The following is a 25,005-nucleotide window of genomic DNA, read 5'->3' as shown; positions in this document are numbered from 1 at the left end:
TTTCCTGGCGACCATGCGGGCTGGAGTCAGGCCGGAGGGGGAGATCATTCTTTCTCCCACCTGGTAGTTGTTAGTGCAAGATTCGAGGAATTCATCATTTGGTAGTTGTACTGACGAGAGGAGGAGGAGCAGCGGAAGGAGAGGGTTGGGAAACGTGGAAACGAGAAAGAAAGGACAACTGCTACCAGAAAGTTGAAGGTGAGGAGAAGGGCAGGGGGAGTAAAGTGGGGAGGAGGGTGGAAGACCAGAGTGAAGAGGGGAATAGGGAAAGAATGGAAATGAGGAAGCAGACAGGAGTGAAGCAAGAGGGGAAGGCATTTAGTCTACCTTTTACGTTAACACACCTGTGCACTTGAGCTACACAATGTTAAAAGCAGTTGCCTACGTTTGTATTTTCTGTAATTGTTTAAATGATAGAATTGTAAATTAGTAAAGTTAATAAAACGGGTTTGCTGCAAATGCGGAAAATTATTTTTATTTTGTTATTTTTGAACTTATATTTAAGGAAAAGTACTTTGATATGAACTGGTTCATTTATACAGAGAATAAATGATGCCTCGTAAAACGCTAGTCACTCTACTTTGCGTGGCATTGACGTAAATTCTGAGGTTATTTAGAATAAAAAGAATCTACTACTAAATTTGAATCCTGAGAAAATATACCATGTATGTATTACACTGTTGGGGACCTGAATTGGTAAAGAAAGCAAAGTGGAAGCAGTTTACAGTGACAATAGTTGCTCTTTGTGTGAAATTAAACAATATAGAATTAAAGTTAGATTTTCTTAAATAAAAATGCTGTAGTTTTAAAACGGATAAATTGCCTTGTAATAGATTCTAATTGCATTAAAAATTAACACTTAACTGTTTATTTTATTTAACAATTTCTAGGTTTCACTCCATGAGGAAAAGTGCATTTAAGTATAACATTTTTGTTTGAGCATCTGCTAAAGATGTCCTTAATGAAAATTCCTGTCGTTGATGTTCACATTGACAATTTTAAAGAGATATGGCCGTCTATGCTGCTTGCAGTAAGGACAGCGAGTTTCATAGCCCTTGATACTGTGAGTGCTGTATTTGTTTTAAAGAGTTTTGTGATAATATTTAAAATAAAAGTATTTATATTTGTATGTTCTCCACACAGGAACTTAGTGGACTTGGGGCACGAAAAGCTTTACTGGCACAGTGAGTAGAAAATTGTGTTATAATTAATCAGCTGTGGTGTTGTGCTGGAGATGTGCTTGAGTGTTATGAAGAAGGTTGGTGGCTGTAGAGAAGAGGATTGAGCCATTCCTAATTATTTGCTCTACATCAGGTTACTTGAAAATGGAGCATAACTGATACAGGGAATTTTATTGGGTGTTGCACCCCTTATTTTCACCAAAATTGTTCCTTAGTGATTGCTAATTATCTTAAGTTCCTCATTAAAATAAATTATAATCAATCAGTGTCAAGCCAAATCATTGATTACTTGCTGCTTTAACCCCTCACCAAGCAGGATAAAGTCAAATCTTGTACTCAGTAGCATAAAGGGAGAGAGAAATTTCCCTTAACTTGGTTTTTCTCTTTTGTCTGCATTAAAGGGTGAAGTATCTATTTCTAATGATAGATTGAATGATTTGTGTTCACAGATCAGTTGAAGATCGATATAAAGCAATATGTCAGGCTGCCAGAACTCGTTCCATTCTGTCTCTTGGGGTTGCAAGTTTCAAAGAGCTTTTAGACAAAGTAAGGGCCTTTTATTTTATATCTTTTGGTTCTTCAGAGAAGCCCTGAAATAAGTTGCTTTACTTTTCACCACATTGTGAGATGAGGTCACCTGAAATGTGGTCACTTGTTCATGTTTGGTCTCAGTGTTGTAACATATCTAGAGCCTGGTTTTATTGTGTTTCAAAGCACATTCATTATCTCTTATCCCTTAAAAGTCCTGGCATTGATTGGGGCTTTGCCGTGACCCCAATGTCTGCAAAAATTATATAAACTAAATACTTTAAAAATATCAATCTATCTCCATTTTTATAATGGTCAATTTGTGGGTCTTTTATTGGACAGGAAGAGAAAGCAATGGAAAGGAAGATGGATAATGCAGGGAGGTCTCCCAGATGTCTGTATGAACTTAGGTCAATGTAGAATTGTGCTTCATTTCACCTTTGCCCTGAATGATGTGAGAATAGTTTTAACAAGCATTTGGGGGTAACAGTTCTGAGTTAGGTCTGTTTTCTCAATTAGGAAATGGAGAACAAGGAAGAGAGGATGGATGACAAGAGCAACTAAAGCTCAAACTCACCTATTTTTGTTTTAAACTTTACTCCTATGGTTTCCATTTTGCTCTCATTAAAAGTACCTCTCCGTTCTGGCCAGATTGTGGTGATGCTCACATTTTCCTTTGCCAGTGTTGTTTTGTTGTTTGGAAACGGCTAAAGGTTTGTGTATTGTTCATATGCACAAGACAACTAGAGAATATGGGTCAAGATAGAAGGGTTTGTGAATGGTTGAGGGGAAGAGTTTGTGAACGAGCCAGTACCGGTGATGGGAGGGAGGGGATGGTGGTGGTGCCAGTAGTGGCATGAGACTATGTTCTTGGGGCAACCTTGGTCAAGTGATCAGATGTTTTCTACTGAAGTCACTTGACAGTAGATCATATCAAGTGAAAGATTTATGTTGCACAAGTAAATTTGTGTTGGAGATAGGAATTGAAAGGGGGATAGTGATCCTTGGCTGCTGATTATGATACTGAGGTTCACAACGGTTGGGCAAGCAGCTACCATTAACACTCTATGGAGGTAGGTGGTGCTGTTTTACCAGCTGTTATTGGGATTTGAAAATCACACACTATAGTGTTCCCTTTTGTCCATGGCCTTCTGTCCTGCCCTATCAGATTTCCCCCTTTCCAGCCCTTTATCTCTTTCACCAATCGACTTCCCAGCTCTTTACTTAACCCCTTCCCTTCTCCCAGTTACAGGTATCACCTATCACCTTGTACTTCTTCCTCTGACTTCTTATTTCATTGGCCCATCCTGATGAAGGGTCTCACCCCAAAACGTTGACTGTTTGTTCCATAGGCCACACAGCATCATTTCCATAGATGCTGCTTGGCCTGCTGAGTTTCTCCAGCATTTTATATGTATTGTTTTGATTTTCAGCACCTGCAGATTTTCTCTTGTTTGTGTGCCAATGTAGTGTTGCCTGTATTGTCAAATATTCCCAAAGTGTTAGGACTTTCATAATGCATTTTCTCATTATTTTCTGTAAACAGGAATTTACAACATATTTTAAAATGGAATGTTTGCACCATGGGGATATTGTAATGGGATTATAGTTATTTATAATCCATGTTGTATGTTTACTGATCAGCTAATTCCTGCTGTAATTATTTCAGCCAGGTAGTACGTATTTGAGCCAGGTGTACAACCTCACGCTGCTGTGCATGGATGAATATATAATTGAGCCACAATCTGTTCAGTTCCTGGTCCAGCATGGCTTTGACTTCAATAAACAGTATGCTAAAGGGATTCCATACCAGAGGGGGAATGACAAGGTAACAGCAGACTTCATTCAACTCTTACTTTCCATCTGTGTAAAATTTAATCTTTCAGAATTTGTTTCTCAAACCTTTCTCGTTCCATGCTGTTTCAATCACATTGCAAGAGAAGACTTCACTGACTTCTGTGAAATCTACTTATTGCTGCATTTGATGCAGGTTAGATGAAAGTCTTGAGCAGTCCCTTGGGTTCGAGGATGACCTGCTTCCAAGTCTGGTTTTGTGGTTTCTGAGAGGCCAGTGAGGTCATGGAGCAGGTTGATTGGAGCAAGCAAGTCTGTAGTTTGTGACCTGGACTCTTTCCCAGTGCTTGACCTCTATATTCTCAATGTCATTCCTCATGCCCCTTCTCTACTTTGAGTAGTCATGGGCCAGAAATACTCATGAGTAGGTAACAATGTTACATTTCTTCTGCGAGCTTTTGAGCATTTCCTTGGATATTTTCCTTTGTCCACCTGATGAGCCTTTTTAATGAACTCGGAATAGTGAGTCTGTTTCAAGTGTTGTATAGGGCACGCAACAGAGGACGTCTGCTGAACATAACATAAACAGGGCCTCGATACTGGGATGTTGTCCTGGCTGAGGGCACTGATTTTGGTTCTGTTATCCTTTTGATGAATTTGGAGGATATTTGTAGAGAGAGCATTGCTGATATGCTCCTTAAGCATCTTGCAAGTGATCTCAATCTTAGCAATAAAGGAGGGTGGATATCACTGCTTGATAGACCATGAATATTGTGGCAAATCTGTGGTATTGATTTTTCAAATGCCTTTCCTCTTGACCAAAGGCTGCATGCTGGGTCACAAGGCGGTGGTGAATTTCATCATCAATGTCTGCTTTCATCTGTTATATGAGAAGTGGTCTTTGCTTTCCAGGGTTTAACTTTCAATCTTTATTATACAAGGGCAATGTGATGTTGCAGAGGCAGATTGACATAGGACTTGTGTTTGATGTTGAGAATATGATCCGTTCTCTTGTTGATGCTTTCACTGAAACATACAATATTTGGAGTTTGACACAAATACAAACATCATCTACATACTACAGCTTGACCAAAGCTTGGGTAACTAAAGGCCTAGTGTGTAGTTCTGAAGATTAGCTCCATTCTGTAGTACAGCACAGCTCTATATAGTCCCACTGTCATTTACCAGGCTTCCTGTGAGTGTGTTCCACTTCAGAAACCATTGTCAGATGTGATCAATCACTAAGCTAAACCATGCTTACTTTCAAAGTTCTGCATTTTTGGGCTGTGGGATATTGTTGAAGTGAAGGATCTCAAAGTGCGTGTCTGAGACCAATTGACTATTTGTAGTTTTTGAAGGTTTGTGAAGTTATAAATAGACTTGTAACGTAAAGCATAAGTCCAGGGTGCTGTCCAAGTAATATCTATAAAGGGTCCATTTGACAATAAAAAATAAAGGAGCCCTTCATTCCAATAAGTGTGCAGACTTGAATGTAAATAATTTAACTCAATTGCTTAAACAATTGATTATCTTTTTACATTTCATTACAGCTTTATGAATGTCGTGGTCAGAATATTAGAGCTCTCTTTCTAGAAATCATTCGGTCAAAGAAGCCTTTAGTTCTTCATAATGGACTAATTGATTTGGCATTCCTGTACCAGTGTTTTTATGCTCACCTACCAGACCAACTTATGACCTTCACAGCTGACCTATCTGAGATGTTTCCAGCTGGGATTTATGATACCAAGTATGTCTCAGAATTTGAGACTCGCTTTATGTCGTCCTACTTGGAATATGCCTACAAAAAGTGGTAAGTAGTATGAGATGTTCTCCTGAGTTAAAGGACCAAAGATAAAAATCTAAAGATTGACTTTGTTTATCGTACGAAAAAATAAATCAAATCAAATCAGTGAGAATTGTGCAGGAGGGGGCAGCCTACAAGTGTCTCCACACTTCTGGTGCAACAGCATGCCCACAGCTCATTAAACCTGAATTTGTATGTCTTTGGAATGTGATATGAGATGTTAGCACTCAGAAGAAGCACATGTGGTCCGGGAAGAACATACAAGCTCTTTATGGACAATGGTGGGAGTTGAACCCCACTCTTACAGCTGGTGCTGTATTATGAACATAAGAATTCAATAAGATCATGGCTGACCTGACCATGGACTTAACTCTACATACCTGCCTTTTCCCCATATCCTTTAACTGCCCTATTATGCAGTAATATTCCACTAACCACTACACTACTGTGCTGGCTACAATAGAAAAATAATGGGAATCTTTTATGTTTAAAATCCATTTTTGATCTATTTGGATGTGGTGTGGGGGGTGCAAGCATGAATATTTTTATAAATTGCGGAAAAGCTGGAGTTAAAACATGTTGCTAATGGCTGCGGCTAATGCATTTTCAGCATGCAAAATAATCAAAAGAGTCATGTACCAAGTTGCAGTGAAGAACTGGTCTTGAATGCTGTTCATACAGATCAATTGATTATAGCAGTGCATTGCAATAAAGCAATGCAAAACAAAAGTGCAGGATAAAATGTTACAATTACAGAAAAAGTGCAGGTTGACAAGGTGCAAGGTCAAATCAAGTTAAATTGCAAGATTAAGTGTTTATCTTGTAATAGGGAACCATTCAACGGTGTTTTAACAGCACGATAGAAGACCATAAGATATAGGAGCGAATTTAGGCCATTTGGCCCAACAGGTCTGCTTCACCATTTCATCATGGCTGGTCCATTTCTCTTTCAGCCCCAATCTCCTGCCTTCTCCCTGTACCCCTTCATGCCCTGACTAATCAAGAATCTGTCAACCTCTGCCTTAAATATACCCAATGACTTGACCTCAACGGCCGCCTACGGCGATGAATTCCACAAAATCGGTGGAAGCTGTCCTTGAGCCTGGTGCTATGTGATTTCAAGCTTTTGTATCTTCTGCCTGAAGGGAGAAGAGAGAATGTCTGCAATGGGTGGGGTTTTTGATTATACTGGCTGCTTTACTGAGGCAGCAAGAAGTGTAAGCAGAGAGGAGGCTGGTTCCTGTGATGTGCTGTGTCCATAACTCCGCATTTTTGTGCACTCCCAGGCAGAGCAGTTGCCATAAGCCACAGTGTGTCGAGGTTGAAGTGGCGCTGGTGAGCTTTCTTGGCTGCTCTGTCTGTATGGTTGGCCCATGAGAGACTATTAGTGATATTCACTCTTGGGAACTTGAAGCTCTCAGGCTTACGATCTCAACACCATTATGTATACAGCAGCATGGGCACCACCCCACTAGTCAACAACCAGCTCTTTTGTTTTCCTGACATTGCAGAAAAGATTGTTGTCATAACACCGTGTCACTAGGCTCTCTACCTCCTTTATGTACTCTGATTCATCTTTATTTGAGAACCAGCTCATTGGGGTGGTATCATGCGAAGTTGTAAATGCAGTTATGAGCGTACAGAGTTGATTAGGGGCTGAGGAGGCAGCCTTGTGGAACACCACTGTTGAGCATAATCATAATGGAGGTATTGCTGCCTATCCTTACTGATTACAGTCTGTTGTTCACAAAGTCAAAGATTAATTAGCAAATAAGGATGAGGAATCCTAGATCTAGGAGTTTGGAGATCAGTTTGTATGGAATTGTAGTATTGAAGGCAGAATGTAGTCAAAACAATAATCTAATGCAGGTGTCTTTTCTGTCTGGATGCTCTCAATGAGTGGTAAAATTGTTGTGCTCCCACACACATGATATGAGCTATTATCAATAGATAGTAAAATATTAAAGCATCTGCCCAGAGGAATGTATTTTTGAAAAAGCTGTTGCTCTAGGCTCTCATATATTCTACACAGTATTTTTTGGGTCAATTTCTGCAAGATAGATATTTCCACAAAATAACTTGCGCAGTTTCAGTGAAAATCGGGAGTGGTAAGATGCTAGTTGTTTTGAGTTTTGCATAGCCTTTTTCCCCTTTTTCAATCTTTTTATTGATATCAACATATTAAGATAACAAAAAATAATTAATGGGATTACAAAATTAAAAGTTAATGTAGCTGAATATATAAACAATAGGTACAAAAGAAATGTCTCTCAAAATCATACATGATACAAATATAATGTATACAGGACAAGAAAACTAGGTGTAACAATATGAAAAAAGAAAAAAAAATTATATACCCCAAACAAAACAAAAGAAACATGGGCTGTTTATAATATCTGAGAAAAGAAAAAGAATCATTAATGTCATCAACTCCAATCCTCTGTACATGTATATAATCAGAAACAAAAAGAAATGGGTTTGGAAAAAGGTCAAATTACATCATATGAAAATATTGCATAAATGGCCTCCTAGTCTTTTCAGATTTAATAGAGGGATCATATATGATGCTTCTAAATTTTTTCCAAATTTAAACTTAACATAGTTTGAGAAAACCAATGAAATGTGGTAGGGGAAATTAATCTCTTTCCAATTCAACAAAATAGATCTTTTAGCCATTAATGTAAGAAATGCAATCATCCAACAAGCTGAAGGAGTTAAATGAATTGGCTCTATCATTAGTAAACCAAAAATTGCGGTGATAGGGCGAGGTTGTGAATCAATACTCAATACCATAGAAATAATATTGAAGATATCTTTCCAATATTTTTCCAAAGACTGACATGACCAAAAGACTGACGTGACCAAAAGAGTGGTGCCAGTAGTGGCATGAGTTAGAGAGGCTGTCTCAGAATGACATCTGTCACAAATAGGATTTATATGGGAATAATAACGAGCTAATTTATCCTTGGACATATGAGCCCTGTGCACAACTTTAAACTGTATCAACAAATGTTTGGAACATATAGAGGATGAATTAACTAATTGAAGAATTTTTTCCCATTTCTCAGTAGGAATAGTAAACTTAAGTTCCCTTTCCCAATCATTCTTAATTTTATAAGAAACCTCTGAATGTATTTTCATAATTATATTGTAAACATTTGCTATTACACTTTTCTGAAAAGGATTTAATTCTAAAATTTTCTCCAAAATACCTCTAGAATCCAGATTTGGAAAGGTAGGAAGTACAGTGTTTAAAAAGTTCCTAATCTGTAAATATCTAAAAATAAAAAAATGGGATCTGGGCAAATTATTAGATAATTGTTCAGAAGACATGAAACAACTATCCAAAAATAAATCGGAAAATCCTAGTATACCTTTAGTCTTCCAAGCTAAATAGGCTTGGTCCATAACAGAGGGATGAAAAAAGAAATTAGATATAATAGGAATTGCTAAAACAAATTGATTCAACCCAAAGAATTTCCAAAATTGAAACCATTTGCGTAGAGTGTATTTAACTATCAGATTGTCAATTTGTTTATGCAATTTAGAAAAAGCAAAGGGAAGAGAAGTCCCTAAAATAGAACCCAATGAAAACCCTGTACAGATTTGGTTTCCAAATTTACCCAATGAGGACTAAAAGATAAATCCAAATCCCATAACCAGCATTTCAACTATCAGATATTAATTGCCCAATAATAAAATTTAAAATTCGGCAATGCCAGTCCACTTTCCTTTTTAGACTTGTGTAAATATCTTTTACCTAACCTAAGATTTTTATTCTGCCATATATATGAAGAAATTTTTGAATCAACATTATCAAAAAAGGATTTCAAAATAAAGATTGGTATTGCTTGAAATATATATAAAAATTTAGGTAAAATAATCATCTTAATAGCATTGATCTGATCTATCAGTGACAGAGACAGTGGTGACCATTTAGTAAACAAATGTTTAATGTGATCTATTAAAGGTAAGAAATTAGCCTTAAATAAATTCTTATGTTTTTTTGTAATTTTAATGCCTAAGTATATAAAGTGATCAGTAACTAATCTAAAAGGTAAATTTCCATAAATTAGAACCTGCATATTTAGGGGAAACAGTTCACTCTTATTAAGGTTCAATTTGTAACCAGAAAAATTATTAAACTGAGCCAACAGTGATATAACTGCAGGAATGGATTTCTCAGGATTAGAAATGTATAATAACAAGTCCTCTGCATATAATGATAACTTATGTATATCCATCCCACGAGTAATGCCAAAAATATTAGGTGATTCTCTTAATAGCAACTGCTAAAGGTTCCAGGGCAATATCGATTAGTAATGGACTAAGAGGACAACCTTGCCTGGTACCCCAAAATAAGCGGGGGGAAAAAGGGAGATCTTTGGTTATTAGTAAGAACCGAGGCTACTGGAGTGTGATATATCAATTTAATCCAAGATATAAATGTTGGACTAAAGTTAAATTTCTCAAGCACAGCAAATAAATATGGCCATTCAACTCTTATCAAATGCTTTCTCAACAACTAATGAATTGGCACATTCTGGGGTGCTACGTGAAGGAGTATAAACAATATTCGTTAATCTCCTAATATTAAAATGAATAATGGTTTTTAATAAATCCAGTTTGGTCATCAGAGATAATTTGAGGTTATGCCTTCTCCAACCTGGTCACCAGTATCTTAGAAAAGATCTTAGAATCTACATTCAACAAGGATATCGGTCTATAGGATACACAATCAGTAGGATCTTTATCCTTTTATAAACTTAGAGATATAGAAGCTCTATAAAATGATTGTGGTAATTTACCTAATCTAATTGCTTCTTCAAAAACCCTACATAACCAAGGAGAAAGAGTAGAAGAAAAAAACTTGAAAAATTCAACTGTATACCCATCTGGACCTGGTGCTTTTCCGGAATTCATTGAGGAAATAACACCTTTTGTTTCTGTTGCATAGCTCTTTATTGACCTCTAGTGGCTTGTAGATTGTTTGTATACCCTATTTTTATTATTGCCTGAAATCGTAAAGAATTAAGGATGCAAGGTTTATTTGCTTCAATTTACAGCAGAAGAGAGAATACCAAATTAACTGATGCGAATAACAGCCATCTCTCCATTGAGTTCTGCAATTACCGACAGGGATTTGTGGATTATATTGATTATCGCTACTGCAACCTCCCTGAGGCGGACAAGGATGTAACAGAACAGAAAAAAGTCGAAATATGTGAACAATTTTCTGTGAGTATAACCTCTTTGGTGAAATTTGTACCCTTTTCCATAAAATTCCTCCCTTGAAATGACTTAGACCATAAGTGGTTTACTCTAAAATTTCTGAATAAAATCCCTGAAACAATCAATCCATGGGAGTAATAGCCAGATATCTTTGTATACGTTTTTCTGATGGGTATGAAGAATTGCGGATTATGTGTTCAGAATATCACAGCATGACTCTTGTGGCATACAATATGGGTATTGATTTAATAATTGATTCCTTAAAGTTGTTATGGCTAGGGGGTGGTTGGGATAAGCTCCCACTGCCTATTAAATTCTCCCAATTGCATGCGTCTCAAATAGCCTCTAACAACTCAAATCCAGCTCCTGGTCTTCACAGTAGAACGTTTCTACTGATAGGAGAAGGGGCAAAGATGAGTTACTGGTGCCTTAAAACCAGTTGCTTCAGGTAGATGGGGGTTGGCAGTTCATCGAGAAGGAAAATTCTGATCTCAACCTCAACTGCCTTGTTGATATACCCACCCTTTAGGGAAGGCTTCAAGAGTAAACTGCAAGAAAAACTGAAGCTGGAGTTCCTAATGCAGTCCCACATTGAGCTATTTGTCACTGGCAACTCCTGTGACACCACTGGGGTGGAAGTGGTTGTTTTGTGAGGAGAACTTGACTATTCAACACCAAATTCTCCAGTACAAGATGGTCTCATTGAAGCTTAATAAATTATGTAGTTTGATGGTGGGATATTGTTTCTAAAGGTTGCACTCTCTGCCACTGAAGTCAGGCCTCAGAATAAGACCTTGGCCACACAGAAACAAAATGAGAAATTTCTTTACTGTGTTTGGAATTCTGTACTGATGAACGCTCAGTGAGTAAAGTCAAGACAGATCAGATTATTTTTGATCTAATTTGGTTAGTATAGGAAAGCAATACTGAGGTACAAAGTCAAACACTTAAGTTGTGTAAAACAGAGCCAAGTAGCCTACTACTGTTAATGTTCTCGTGAGCAACACACACGATGTAAAGGTAGACTATATTCTTTTCCTAGATGCTAGCTGGCCTGATGAGTTCCTCCAGCATTTTGTGTGTGTTTAAATTTCCAGCATCTGCAGACTTTCTCATGTTAATGTTCTTATGATGTCTTTTTAAAGGCTTATGGATGGTGTCGTAATGGAATGAAATGCACACAGTCACACAATATTGACCTCATCATTGACGAAGATGAACAGATCAAGGATGTTAAGAGAAAGAGGAGAAAGGCCAGAAGACGACGGAAGCAGCAGGCAGTGGATTTGAGTGATAGTGCTGTGGAACCAGAGTCAATAGATAATGTGACTCCTAACGATGGCCCTCCACAAAAGTTGCTGTGTGGCAGTAGCGATGAGCAACCAGAAAAAATGGACACTAGAGAGGTTCAGGGAAAGCTTTTAAGTGATATACAAGCTTCCAATGGCACCATTCATGAAAAGAACACTGAAGATGATCACTGTTCAGGAACAGATATGCAGGACTTAAGCAACAGTAAAAAGGAAAATAATCCTGGGAATCAAATGTGTTCAGCAAATGAAACTGTGGAAAGGAACAAAATGGAAAAATGTGATGGAGGTACGCACCGTGCTGGATTTGATGCATTCATGACTGGATTTATAATGGCTTATATTATGATGTGGAAAAATAACGATAATAGCACAGCCACAGATCCTTGGCTCCCAGACTGCCGTAATAAACTTTATCTGAGTGGGAAATCCATACCCTTACAGATTTCTAAAAGTTCTTTTTCAAAATCTTCAAAAGCTCACAAGGCTAAGATTGAATTGGTGTGGGGCAAACACTGAGATCTGGGCCACAAAGTTTATGGCAAATAGTTTTAGAAATAAATGATTTCCAAAACACTCGTTTCCTTTTATGGTCTTGTTTAAAGTAAATGATAAATTTCTTAAAAAAAAAAGATAGTTAACTTCAAAATATCTGGTCTAAGCAAATATCACAATTATTTTACTTTTATTTGGAAAGTGATGAATAGTACAGCCTCAAATTGAAATCTGATAAAGCATAAGTATCGATAGACTGCCTTTTTCTTTGAGGTACTCTGGATATTAATTTAAAGATTTAATCTTCCAGTTATTTATATTGCACACAGGACATTGCTTGCTGTTTGAGTAGCTTTTTTAATTACTTTATCCACCTTGAAAGCATTTGGGAGCAAAACACAATGGAGAAACTCAGCAGGTCAAGCAGCGTCTATGCAGAGGAATAGAGTTGTGTTTGACCAAGAGTTCCTCAGTATTTTGTGTGTATCGCTCTGGATTTCCAGTATTGTGTTTTTGAAGTCATTTGATCATAAAGCACTTTAAAAATCGCATTGTATTTCTTTGATACATAGGGTAAAGAGCAGTATTTTTAAAATTTAAGTGAGGAAATAATTTCCTCCAATCCTTACTCCAAATTTGTACTCGACATGAAGCAATAGTTATTCCTAAATCAGGCTATTGTAAAGCTTAAACAAGGACAATCCAGCCTGTATGTTGGTATCCTATCATTTAGTATTGGTTATGCCTCATGTGGAGGAGGTAGATGGCATGTGGCTTGAGTAGGCTGCTCTAAAGGTCACAACGTCAGAGATGAACTTTGCTGGGGAGTTCAATCATCCTTTGTGGGTTATATGGTGGAAATATTTCATTCACAAGGTAACGTATGCCACAGAATAATTAGCCACATTCATACAAGCTAATTGATGGTAATTCAAGATTGTATTAATTATCAAGTAGTGGTGGTTACATTGAAAATAATAGAAACATGGAAAACATATACAATACAGGCCCTTGAGCTGAACATGTCCTTACTTAGAACTACCTGGGTTTACCCACTGCCCTCTATTTTTCTAAGCTCCATGTTTTCATCCAGGAGTCTCTAAAAAGACCCTATTGTTTCCACTGGCAGCCCAATCCACACACTCACCACTCACTGCATAAAATAAAAACTTACCCGATATCTACTCTACAATAAATTCCGAGCACCTTAAAACTACGCCCTCTCATGCTAGTCATGTCAGCCCTGGGGAAAAACCTCTCTTTATCTTGTGCACCTCCAGCAGGTCACCTCTCATCCTCCGTCGTTTGAAGAAGAAAAGGCCAAGTTCACTCAACCTATTCTAATAAGGCATGTTTCCCAATCCAGGCAACATCCTTGTAAAATTCCTCTACACCCTTTCTATGGTTTCCATGTCCTTCCTGTAGTGAGGTGACCAGATTGAGCGCAGTACTCCACGTGGGGTCTGACCAGGGACCTAAATAACATAACCTCTCAGCTCTTAAACTCAATCCCACGATTGATGAAGGCCAATGCACTGTATGCCTTCTTAACCACAGAGTCAACATGTGTAGCTGCTTTGAGTGTTCTATGGACTCAGACACCAAGATCCCCCGATCCTACACACTGCCAAGAGTCTTGCCATTAATGCTATATTCTGCCATCCTATTTGACCTACCAAAATGAACCACTTCACACTTATTGGGTTGAACTCCATCCATCACTTCTCAGCCCAGTTTTGCATCCCATCAATGTCCCACTGTAACCTCTGACAGCCCTCCACACTATCCACAACACCCCCAACCTTTGTGTCATCAGCAAACTCACTAACCCATCCCTCCACTTCCTCATCCAGGTCACTTATAAAAATCACAGAGTCCCAGAACAGATCCCTGAGGCACACCACTGGTCACTGACCACCATGCAGAATATGACGCACCTACAACCACTCTGCTTTCTGTGGGCAAGCCAGTTCTGGATCCACAAAGCAATATCCCCTTGGATCCTAAGCCTCCTTACTTTCACAATAAACCTTGCATGTGGTAGCTTATCAAATGCCTTGCTGAAATCCATATACACTACATCTACTCTTCCTTCATCAATGTGTTTAATAACATCTTTAAAAAATTCAATCAGGCTTATAAGGCACAACCTGCCTTTGACAAAGCTATGCTGACTATTCCTAATCATATTATGCCTTTTCAAATGTTCATAAATCCTGCCCCTCAGGATCTTCTCCATCAACTTACCAATTAAGGTAATGCTCACTGGTCTATAATTTCCTGGGCTATCCCTACTCCCTTTCTTGAATAAGGGAACAACATCCGCAACCCTCCAATCCTCCGGAACCTCTCCCATTGTCATTGATGCAAAGATCATCACCAGAGGCTCAGCAATCTCCTCTCGCTTCCCACAGTAGCCTAGGGTAGCTCATGTCCAGTCCCGGTGACTTATCCAACTTGCTCTCCAAAAGCCCCAGCACATCCTCTTTCTTAAAATCTACATGCTCAAGCTTTTCAGTCCGCTACAAGTCATCACTACAATGGTCAAGATCCTGCTCTGTAGTGAATACTGAAGCAAAGTATTAAGTACCTCTGCTATCTCCCCCAATTCCATACACACTTTTCCACTGTCACACTAGATTGGTACTATTCTCTTCAATCTTATCCTCTTGCTCTTCACATTTGTAGAATGCCTTGGGGTTTTCCTTAATCCTGTCTAAGACCTTCTCAAGGCCCCTTCTGGCTCTCCTAATTTCATTCGTAAGCTCCTTCCTGCTAGCCTTATAATCTTCTAGATCTCTATCATTACCTAGTTTTTTTTTTTTAAAACATTTCGTAAACTCTTTTCCTCTGGACTAGATTTACAACAGCCTTTGTACACCACGGTTCCTGTACGCTACCATCCTTTCCCCGTCTCATTGGAATGTATCTATGCAGAACCCCATACAAATATCCCCCGAACATTTGCCAGGGGATATTTTTGGCAAATGTGCAAAAATGCTCACTGTTAGAAACATGAGGCATAAATTTGATCTATGATCATGTGCATTTCCTCAACCATGGGTAACTTTGAAGATATGTCCTCCACTTCTGATGAAAGCAGCATTTTGTTTTATAGATAATTTGGTATAATGTGTATACAATTTGCCCAGATCTAATGTAAGAGTAGTAATTCAAAGAAATGTGAAATAAAAAAATATAGCATGTCATGTCCATCACCTTTTCACTACTTGTGACTGAGAAATGGCCTCAATTGCTGGAAACCATAATAGAAACAAATTTTTCACTTTAATTTAAAGCTTTTTATTATAGAGTTCTGAATTTTAAGACATTTATCAAATACTTTCATAAATATGAAAATAGATCTACAATAAACATTTTCTTCCCATTGCAAAAAATTGCATAAAATGTAGTGACAATGTAAAGGCATTATTACAAGTGCAAACAATCTAGTTATTTAAGTGTCTAATAGAAACTGTTAAAAGGATAATCATAGGTCAACATTTAAACTTGCATATCTCAAAGTAAATAATACAGTACTGTGCAAAAGTCTTAGGTACTTACAAAATAATCAAAAAATTACTATAAAGAAAGAGCAGTAAATAGTTTTTAAAAAAAACAATTTAAGTCACTATTTGGTGTGACCACACTCTGCCTTCAAATCTGCATCAAATCTCTGATACACTCATGCAGTTTTATACGAAAAATTGGCTGTTACATTGTTCCAAGTATCTTGGAGAACTTGCCACAGTGGTTCCACATACTTTTGCTGCCTCACTTGCTTCTGTCTGTCAAGGTAATTTCAGGCAGACTCTAGTGTTGAAATCAGGGCTCTTGGAGGCTGTACCATCTGAAACCATAAAAAAAAATCTAGGGTGCCTAAGACTTTTGCATAGTACTGTACAAAAATGGTCATGAGATGTATTGAAACAAGAGATTACATTCTAAATTTAATCAATGACTCCACAAGTAGACACAAAACAGCTTTCAAGTTTCTATCAGAGAACATCCTTTTCACAGACTTCCCCAATTTAACATTTCTTACAACCAACAGTTTCATAATTGCTGAGTCTTTAGAAGTCATTTCTGAATTTTTTCTTAAAAAAATTGGAAAGGATCACTTCATTTCACATTCTGACTTATAGACATTATACAACCATTTGTCTTCTTTTTGCAACCACAGATCTCCAGTCATTTATTCAATGTACCCTGTTGCAATTAAACAACTTTTTGGAAAATGTACAATTAAGTTTGATTAATGAACAAATTCACAATATTGCTATTCAATGTCAACACTTGTGGGTTGGATTTACACAGCATCTGTTGATACTCCATTCTTCACAGGGATTCATTTTTCATAATACAACCCATGTGACCAAATAAATCCAAATATGTACAAGGGCAAAATTACTTTGTAGCAATTCTTACAAAATTACAATTTGTACAGTACTTCATTTAAAGACCTTCCAGTACAACTAGATCATTTGCAGTGGTAAATATACCAAATAATTAAGTCTATAACTTTTCCATAATTATTACAAAAATAATTTTACCAAGTCTCTAGCAGGCTTTCAACAGCTTGTACAGCTCATTAATAAAAACAGCAAAACCTACATAGTTCCCCAAAGCACGATTTGCCTCTAGAAAGTATTGAAATTTAGTTCTGTTATGATTCAAAGTAGACTTTTATTTTCCAAATCCAATGTCCTTATAAGAATGTTACATTTTGTTGCCAGATTGATTTGTTCTTCAAATAGGTTTTTTTTTTATCTCCCCCCCCCCCCCAAAGATACAAGATGACTGCAGCAGATGGAAATTACAGACTCCAAATAACCTTAGTTGACCGAATACATACCTCACTTGTCATTCTAGAACTAATGATCAGCAAAAACAATTAGTTGGCTCTATGCTGATTACTGTACATTGAGCCAAACACCAACAGTTTTTTTTAAATCAAGACTCCATAAACAAACGAATTCCACGTCCACTAATGGTTGCTTTGTAGCCTAATAAAGATGAGAATTCCATTAGTATGGTGTGGTGTTCTCCATTTTCATACAATTTCAACAAATAAGACGAACAACAAAAGTATCCAGAGCCCATTTACTGTTCTACAATAAGCTTAAATTTTCAGATGAAATCACATTCGTTAGACATTTAATAAAATAGCTTTAGCTGCATTGAATAGCTATTTGGAGTCTGGAGTTTCCCTGAAAATTCCAGATTAATTCATCATAAAAGCACAGCCAGGAAGTTATTCAAATGATGGAAATGTGAACATTAGTTGCTTAAATACGTTATATTTCCCCCACTCTGAAAAATGTGAGGGTAATTAATTATCAAATAGCAAACTATCAAGTACAACTTAATTTTTTCCCACTTAAATGTATTTGCTAATAAAAGTATCACAGTGAAAAATTCCTTAATGGAAGACCAATTGATAATCAAAGTCCTTTGCAAACATTTTCAAATGGAGTTCAAGTAACAATTCTATCTAAACCGTGACAATAAAATCTAGAATTAATTTAAAATTTTTAAGAAATTGACTTCAAAAGTTAAGCTTTATTGCCAAAATTGTTTCCCCAATTTGCCAAACAATTTTAGAAAAGAATGCATTTCCAAAAATAAAGCCCAATGCATGTTATATATACATTTAACTGGTAAGTTCACAAACCACAAAACCATTTATCCTCAATCAGCATAGACAAAAATCCTGCTGCATGAAAACAAGTCATTAATCCAAGCAGTAGCTGTGATCAAAAGTACTTCTCATTTACAACTTTTCCAATAAGTGGTTTTCAAATCATGACTTAAATAACCTTGAATTAGAGTCGAAAATTGATGGACTTGCCTATCAATTTGAAGTGGTGGATAAAGCTTCTGAGAAAAGTAGTTTCCTCTCTACCCACAGAAAATACAGGTTTCACAGCATCTTTTAGGAGGTTCCGGACACAGCACTATGCTGGGTGCTTATTAGTTTGAAAATTAATGAAATTCTACTTAAAGAAAAATAGTCTTCTGGGCACATCAAGCTCATTGGACTACCTGACTATTTTAGATCAGGCCATTATGCTTCTCAAAACTGTGTGTGTGTTTTAGTTATTCGAACTTACACTTCATCTAAAGTTGCCTGCAAAGCCCACAGCCACATAGTAGACTATTGGTCAATATTCTCCTCCATCTTCCTATTTTCATTTGAAACGTTGATATATGGTTTCACAGTGCATGTTCCAGATCTCCTATATGGAGGGTCCCAAGTACAGCTAACTAGTTATACTTTAAGGATCCATGCAGATGTAGCAAAAGCAGGGTTATGAAAGCAGCTCAAAAATAAATAGGCAAGCGAAAACACCCAATTAATAATGTAATCCGCACCTCAGTACAAGATTTAGCATAAGTTCAGAAATGAAGGTAGTTAACCATTAAATGAAAAGCAATGAAATCTATAGAAAAAAGTTGAATAATTTCTGAAACCTTTTTTCAAAACCACTAATTTGAATAGTTCAGAAGCTTGCAGATTTTCTTGCAGCCATGGGATAAATTACAGTACTGCACGCTAAAAGGGTACTCAGATTTCTCCATAGTGCTATTGAGAAAATAGCTGGTAGGCAGAAATTTGAAAATAACGTATGTTAATTATATTCAATCTTATATAACCCCTATTTTCTGCAAGTACCAAGGCAAGTCCCAGCTTCTTTTCACATCATTCTGCTCCTAGTTACTTTAATAACCAAATCACATTCAGAAACAAGACTTTCTGGAGGATGTTACTCGACAAACTATTCCTAAAACTACTTGTTTTCTGCTCAGTTACAGCCATGTGATAGACAAATTTTGGTAAAGAGCAACTCAAAATAGCACTAAATAAGCTATATTTGGCTGTACATAGATTAAAGAAAAACAGAATTGGATTTAAAATGCAATCCCACTAGTTTTCTGTCCTTTAATACCTGGTTCTGTTTAGAGAATGCAAAATAGCAAGAATATTCAATTCAGAAATGGAAAGTTGTAAAATTTTGACGGTTCAAATCAAAATAAGGAACTCCTTACACTCAAATTTCTGTATAATTTCTTGAATTGATATAATAGTGACTACAGAATGGGATCCAATGATTGAGGGAGATGGGGGAGCTGCATTTGTTAAAGAGGGTCAAGTATGATTGGTACAGCAATCTCAGTTCCACCAAAAAAAAATTAATGAAACTGTAGATGCTAAAGGTCCAACCAAAAGCAATCAGCAGGTCAAGGAGTACCTGCAAAAAGAGAAACCATTAATATATCAGCTCTGTGATTCAACTCTTTCCACAGATCCAACCCAACCTGCTGACCATATCCAATATTATGATCCAAAACAGTTTGTATGTTTTTGCTGTGCAACTTCTCCCACCGCCCCCCCCCCCCCGCCATTGTTGATTTGGATGGTTATAAATCAGTACGTTGTATTTCTGTCCACTTGGTATCAGTATTTAATTTAAGTCTGTTAAACAGTGTGTGAAACTAAAACTAAGTAGAAAGAATCAACACAAAGTTTAACCAAACCAAAAAAAGAGGTATTCTAGTTTAGAAATACAAAATCACATGGATTGTCACTTGAACAATATAACATTATAACAGTAACCCAAACCATGGCCAATTGGTGGTCAAAGATGATGTCAAGCAATCTGTTACCACCTTCAAAGTAAAGCTCATTAAAGTACAGTACAAGATAATCTCCGCTAAAAACACTTACTCAGGACTTACACTCTCACCCAAGATTTCAATCTTAATGGTTAGAACAAAATTATGTAGTGCAACTTATTTTTAACATCTTCATGGGGAGAAATGATAAGCTGAGCAGAAACCAGGAAGGACATTTTCTATTCTGGCATTAGATTACATGGGTCACGCCTCAAAGTGAATGCAAGTCATTTTCTCTATAGAATTATGCATTGCTTGCACGCTTCTGGCACAGAAAATAGAAAAATGTCACCAAGATTATTTTTTTTTATATAAAGTAGTCCAGGAACCAAATTCAAGATTTAACAATTCATCCCATCAAGGAATCCCAATAGCACATTCAAAGAGGAAAAAAAACAAGAAAAATCCAAGGGAATTTCTAAATCAAACAGGCCTCAATGCAAATAACGCAGCTAGCCAAATTAATGTAGGATTCAAATGCACTTCAGTTTTAATTAAAAACTAGATAGCATTAAGAAAATGGTGCAATTTGATTAACACAATTGTCTTCACCATAATACTGTAACTTGGATGGTCAAACTGGATGTTATTCAAAAGAAAACTGGCCAAAATCACAAGAAAATAAATAAACATACATAAAAACGTAAAACTAAAATAATGCAATTTAAAGAAAATTTGAAGCAAATGCTAATCAATTAATTTAATTTGATGGGTCTAAATACCCAGCAACACATTGCGCATCTGTTGACTACATTAAATTCGATTGGGGGTACAAATTGACAGATTATCAACAATACAATAAAATGCATAGTAGGAAAATCCGGAATAAGTTTGAAAAATGGTCAAGATAAACTGAGGTAACTTTACCATTAGTTAAGGTGCAAATTATACAGTCTAATTTACCTTAATATTTCCAATCGAGATTAAATCCAGACTTCGGTTGAACAAAGATGTAAAAATAAAAATTCTGTAATTCACATCCATTATTAAAACCTTAACTAACTGATTAAATAAAAAGCATTCTCCACAAGGAGTAGTAGTATGCATCTCAATAAGAGGAAGGAAGCAGAAAGTACAAAATCTACACTTAAATCATGGCACAACAGCCATTACAAAGAAATACGAAAGAGTTCACATTTTTTGAGATCAAGAAAAGAAAGCTAATTTGAACAAAATCTCAAAATAATGGAATTGATTGCACAGTAAAAGATAAATACACCAATTTTTTCTGCAAACTTGAAAATCTTTGCACTATTCCTGTGAGTTGACCCATCATAAATGATTACAGACATGGCACCTTGTGGCATTACATCCAACTCTGTTACAGTAGTCCAGGTTGAAATACAAAATATACAGTAGTAACATCTTTTCAAGCTATAGGAAAGTGATGAAGTGCTTTTCTTGTAGTAAGAAATCTTTATGGTCCACCTTGTTAATTTGAGTACAACTTAAATTTAGTCAAAAATTACATCATTGATGTGGACACAAAGTATTGATAAACACAGTTTACTGTGTACTGGTACCCTTGGATTTACAGGCTATCCTTAAAAGGTAACACAGTAATCTTACTTTGCACAGGTATATGTAGAAACATGAAAATACAATGAAATAGATTTTTAAATAATTCGTAAAGTATGGGTGTAATTTTTGAGAGCAATCTCAGACTAGCCCACAAATAAAAAGTTGGTTATTTTTCCAATAAATATCCCAGAAAATTTTAACTGTAAGTCCAGCTATTAAAGACCATAGATGAAGCAACAAATCATTTCCATTCGAGGAAAATGGAAAATATTTCACTTGTTTACAAGCTGAGGAAAACTAGTCATCAAACTGATACCTCACAAATACTGAAAGGCGCTGGGGTACATATTGCATGCATGTAGATGATATTTAGTAGAAGTTACCTTTGGCTGGTTTATAAAGCTACTTCCATAAAACATTTTAATCAATTAGAAATAAGATGCAAAAGGTTCACCCAAATAAGTCAATTTATAATACTGGCCAATCACCAAATATCAAATGATTCATCAGAATGGACTGTGATCCATGGTACCTGCACCTCAAAGTTTGAAAAGAGCTTTGGAATTCTAGACTTTCATATCATTCCTGACCAAATAAAAATAACTGGATATTTTTTAAATCAAGCAGAAAAAAGTTGTTAAAAGAAACCAATACAATTTATGAATGTTTCTTCAAATATTGCATTTTGACTGAAGGTGGCAAGGATTTGAATTCATGCATGGAGTCAGCACCACAGAGGAATGCCCTTCTATGTCAGATGCTTCAGCACAATTACCTGGGTCTATTTCATCTCGCTCCAGTGCAATACTGACACTAAAACATGACTTGTGTTCTGGTATTGCTAATTTTGACATGTCCCTCTGTATTTCTCGCTCCTTCACTTCTTCACTGGAAATTGAGCTATTCCAGTTGCCGCAAGATGTACCATTTAAATTTGGCTCATTGCCTCCTGTTATACAATTACAATTCAAGCTCTCTGAAACACGAAGACTGTAGCTTTCTTTAGTTTTCAAGGTATTTAGTTGTGTCCTACGCTCTGTACACAGGTCATTTTCATCCGGTAGGTCTTCAGTTCCTGAACAGTCCATTGCATCAACCTGTTCTGATGAGGGAGACTGCTGAATTGGAAGTTTCTGTTTAAATGGTGGAATCTCCAAAACAGAATATTTGGAAGTGTTCAACACTTTCTGTTTCACATCCGTTCCCAATTGCAATGGGTCGCATTTCCCCAATGTTAATGAAAAGGGCCCAAAACTATGACATTCTTTTGTTGGCAAATCAGGTGAAACTGGAAGGGATCGATATCGTCGCTCAGGGACAAGAGTTTCCTGAAAATCCCCAGTAAGGTTCTGTTTGGCTTGGGTTGTTGAAATGAACGAGCAGTCTGTAGAATCAGGTGAAGGCAGGTCAAATGCTAGAGATATTACCGATTTACTTGGTGTGTCTACAAATTTTATTTTTCCACCTTTCAAGTCCTGCCTTGCAATGAAAGGATTAATTTTATGTGAAGTTCCCTTGCTAGGAGTATAGTATGGATCTTGGACATTTATCTTCCGACTAACTTTTCGGGTAAAGAAATCAGACTGACTGCGAGAAAGCCATATATTACGACGTGGCCGAGGCGATTTGGGTGGAATCTTATCAATTGGAAATGCCAGAGGACTGCATCTTTTTATTGCTTGTCCTTTCTCCCCAGCACCTATAAATGATCACAAAATAAGAACATTACAACCAATTTACAACTTAAAGAAATTTAAATCTGCAATACTGGCTAATAATATTTCTAAGCCACAAGGACTGGGCTACTTTGCATAAAACCAGAAGACAGCAACACTACTAAAAGAAATGTTAACAGTCCTCTTGTCAGTTTATTAAAGGTTTCTCCGGTTTAATCATGAGCAATCCTTATAAACATTGAGTAAAATAAGTAAAAATATAACAGTGCTGGTACATCCAAAATTTCATGGCAAGTCAACTTTAAGTACACTCAATGGCCACTTTATTAGGTACACCTGCTTGTTAAAGGACATATCTAATCAGCCAATCATATGACAGCAACTCAATGCATAAAAGCATGCAGACATGGTCAAATGGTTCAGTTGTTCACACCAAACATCAGAATGGGAAGGAAATGTGTTCAAAGTGACTTTGACCATGGAATGATTACTGGTACCAGATGGGTTGTCTAAGTATGTCAGAAACTGCTGATGTCCTGGGATTTCTGTGTGCAACGATCTCGAGTTTACAGAGAATGGTGCAAAAAAAACACACAAAAAAAGTGTGCAGCAGTTCTGTTGCCAAAAATGCCTTGCTAATGAGAGATGTCAGAGGAGAATGGCCAGACTGGTTCAAGCTGATAGAAGGTTGATCTGAGAAAAATGTGGTAACCTGTCTCAATGACTATCATCCAGTAGCATTTACATCCACTGTGAAGTGCTTTGAGAGTTTGATGACGAAAACACATCAACTTCTCTAAGAAGTGACTTACGGTCACGCTTATTTGCCTATCATCACAACAGGTCAACAGCAAATGCCATTTCAGAGGCACTCCGCTCAACACCGGAACATCTAGACAGTGAAGATGCATACATCGGGATATTCTGCATTGATTACAGCTTGGCATTCAATACTATCATCCTCTCAAAACTAATCAACAAGCTTCAACACCTAGGTCACAATACCTCCTTGTACAAATAGATCCTCGATTTCCTCGCTTGCAGATCCCAGTCAGTTCAGATTGGCAACAACATCTCCTCCACAATCACCATTGCACAGATGTGCAAGGCTGTGTGCTTAGTCCCCTGCTCTACTTCTACTTGCTTTATATTTATTTCTGTGAGGCTAAGCACAGCTTCAATATCATATTTAAGTTTGCTCACAACACCACTATTGTTAGTCAAATCAAAGGAGGGGTGACAAATCAGCATTTAGGAGGGAGACTGAAAACCTGGCCAAATGCTGCCACAACAACCACCTCTCACTCAGTGTCAGTTAAATCAAGGAGCTGATTATTGACATCTTGAGGAGGAAACGGAGGGTTCGTGAGTCGGTCTTCAACCAGTGATCAGAGGTGGAGTTGGTCAGGAACTTAAAATTCCTTGTGTTATCATTTCAATGGATCTGTCCTGGGTCCAGCATGCAAGAACTATTAAGCAAAAAAAAAAGCACAACAGCACCACTGCCCTTGAATAAAAAAGCCTCCAAAAGTAGTGGATACAGCTCAGACAATCACAGGTAAAACCCTCCCCACCATTGACCACATCTACACGGAGCACTGTCACAGGAAAGCAGTATCCATCGAGGACCCCCACCACCAAGGCCAACAGGAAAGAGGCACAGGAGCCTCACGACTCACATCACCAGGTTCAGAAGCAATTACCACTCAACCATCAGTCTCTTGAATCTGATGGGATAACTTCACTCATCTCTTCATTGAACTTTTCCCATAACCAACAGACTCACT

The 25,005-nt window shown here is 37.1% G+C and overlaps 2 protein-coding genes across 5 annotated transcripts in view; one reads left to right on the top strand and one right to left on the bottom strand.

Annotated features, from left to right (window-relative positions):
* The first annotated feature begins 31 nt into the window (after positions 1-31).
* Positions 32-12,892, top strand: toe1 (target of EGR1, exonuclease). 2 transcript variants are annotated; one of them, XM_059984169.1, is made up of 8 exons: positions 39-198; positions 891-1,063; positions 1,144-1,184; positions 1,631-1,727; positions 3,379-3,537; positions 5,054-5,313; positions 10,374-10,545; positions 11,685-12,892. In XM_059984169.1, exons 2-8 carry the CDS (start codon positions 953-955, stop codon positions 12,366-12,368), a joined length of 1,524 nt encoding a protein of 507 aa, XP_059840152.1. In that variant the 5' UTR covers positions 39-198; positions 891-952; the 3' UTR covers positions 12,369-12,892. The 2 variants fall into 2 exon arrangements, with proteins under 2 accessions (XP_059840153.1, XP_059840152.1); XM_059984170.1 differs by lacking the exon at positions 891-1,063 and having other exon boundaries at positions 32-198.
* Positions 12,893-15,627: 2,735 nt separating this feature from the next.
* The window catches only part of LOC132401865 (dual specificity testis-specific protein kinase 2-like), a 79,801-nt gene continuing 70,423 nt past the window's right edge, over positions 15,628-25,005 (bottom strand). For all 3 annotated transcript variants that reach the window (XM_059984162.1, XM_059984161.1, XM_059984163.1), the window contains one exon: positions 15,628-23,241. In XM_059984162.1, the coding sequence (XP_059840145.1) occupies positions 22,214-23,241 (1,028 nt within the window). In that variant the 3' untranslated portion in view covers positions 15,628-22,213. The remainder of the gene's footprint in view (positions 23,242-25,005) is intronic.

Source organism: Hypanus sabinus, chromosome 11 (genome assembly GCF_030144855.1).
Source record: "Hypanus sabinus isolate sHypSab1 chromosome 11, sHypSab1.hap1, whole genome shotgun sequence".
In the NCBI taxonomy this organism is placed as follows: domain Eukaryota; kingdom Metazoa; phylum Chordata; class Chondrichthyes; order Myliobatiformes; family Dasyatidae; genus Hypanus; species Hypanus sabinus.
Note: the sequence above shows the minus strand (reverse complement) of the source record. Positions and strands in the feature narration are given on the sequence as shown.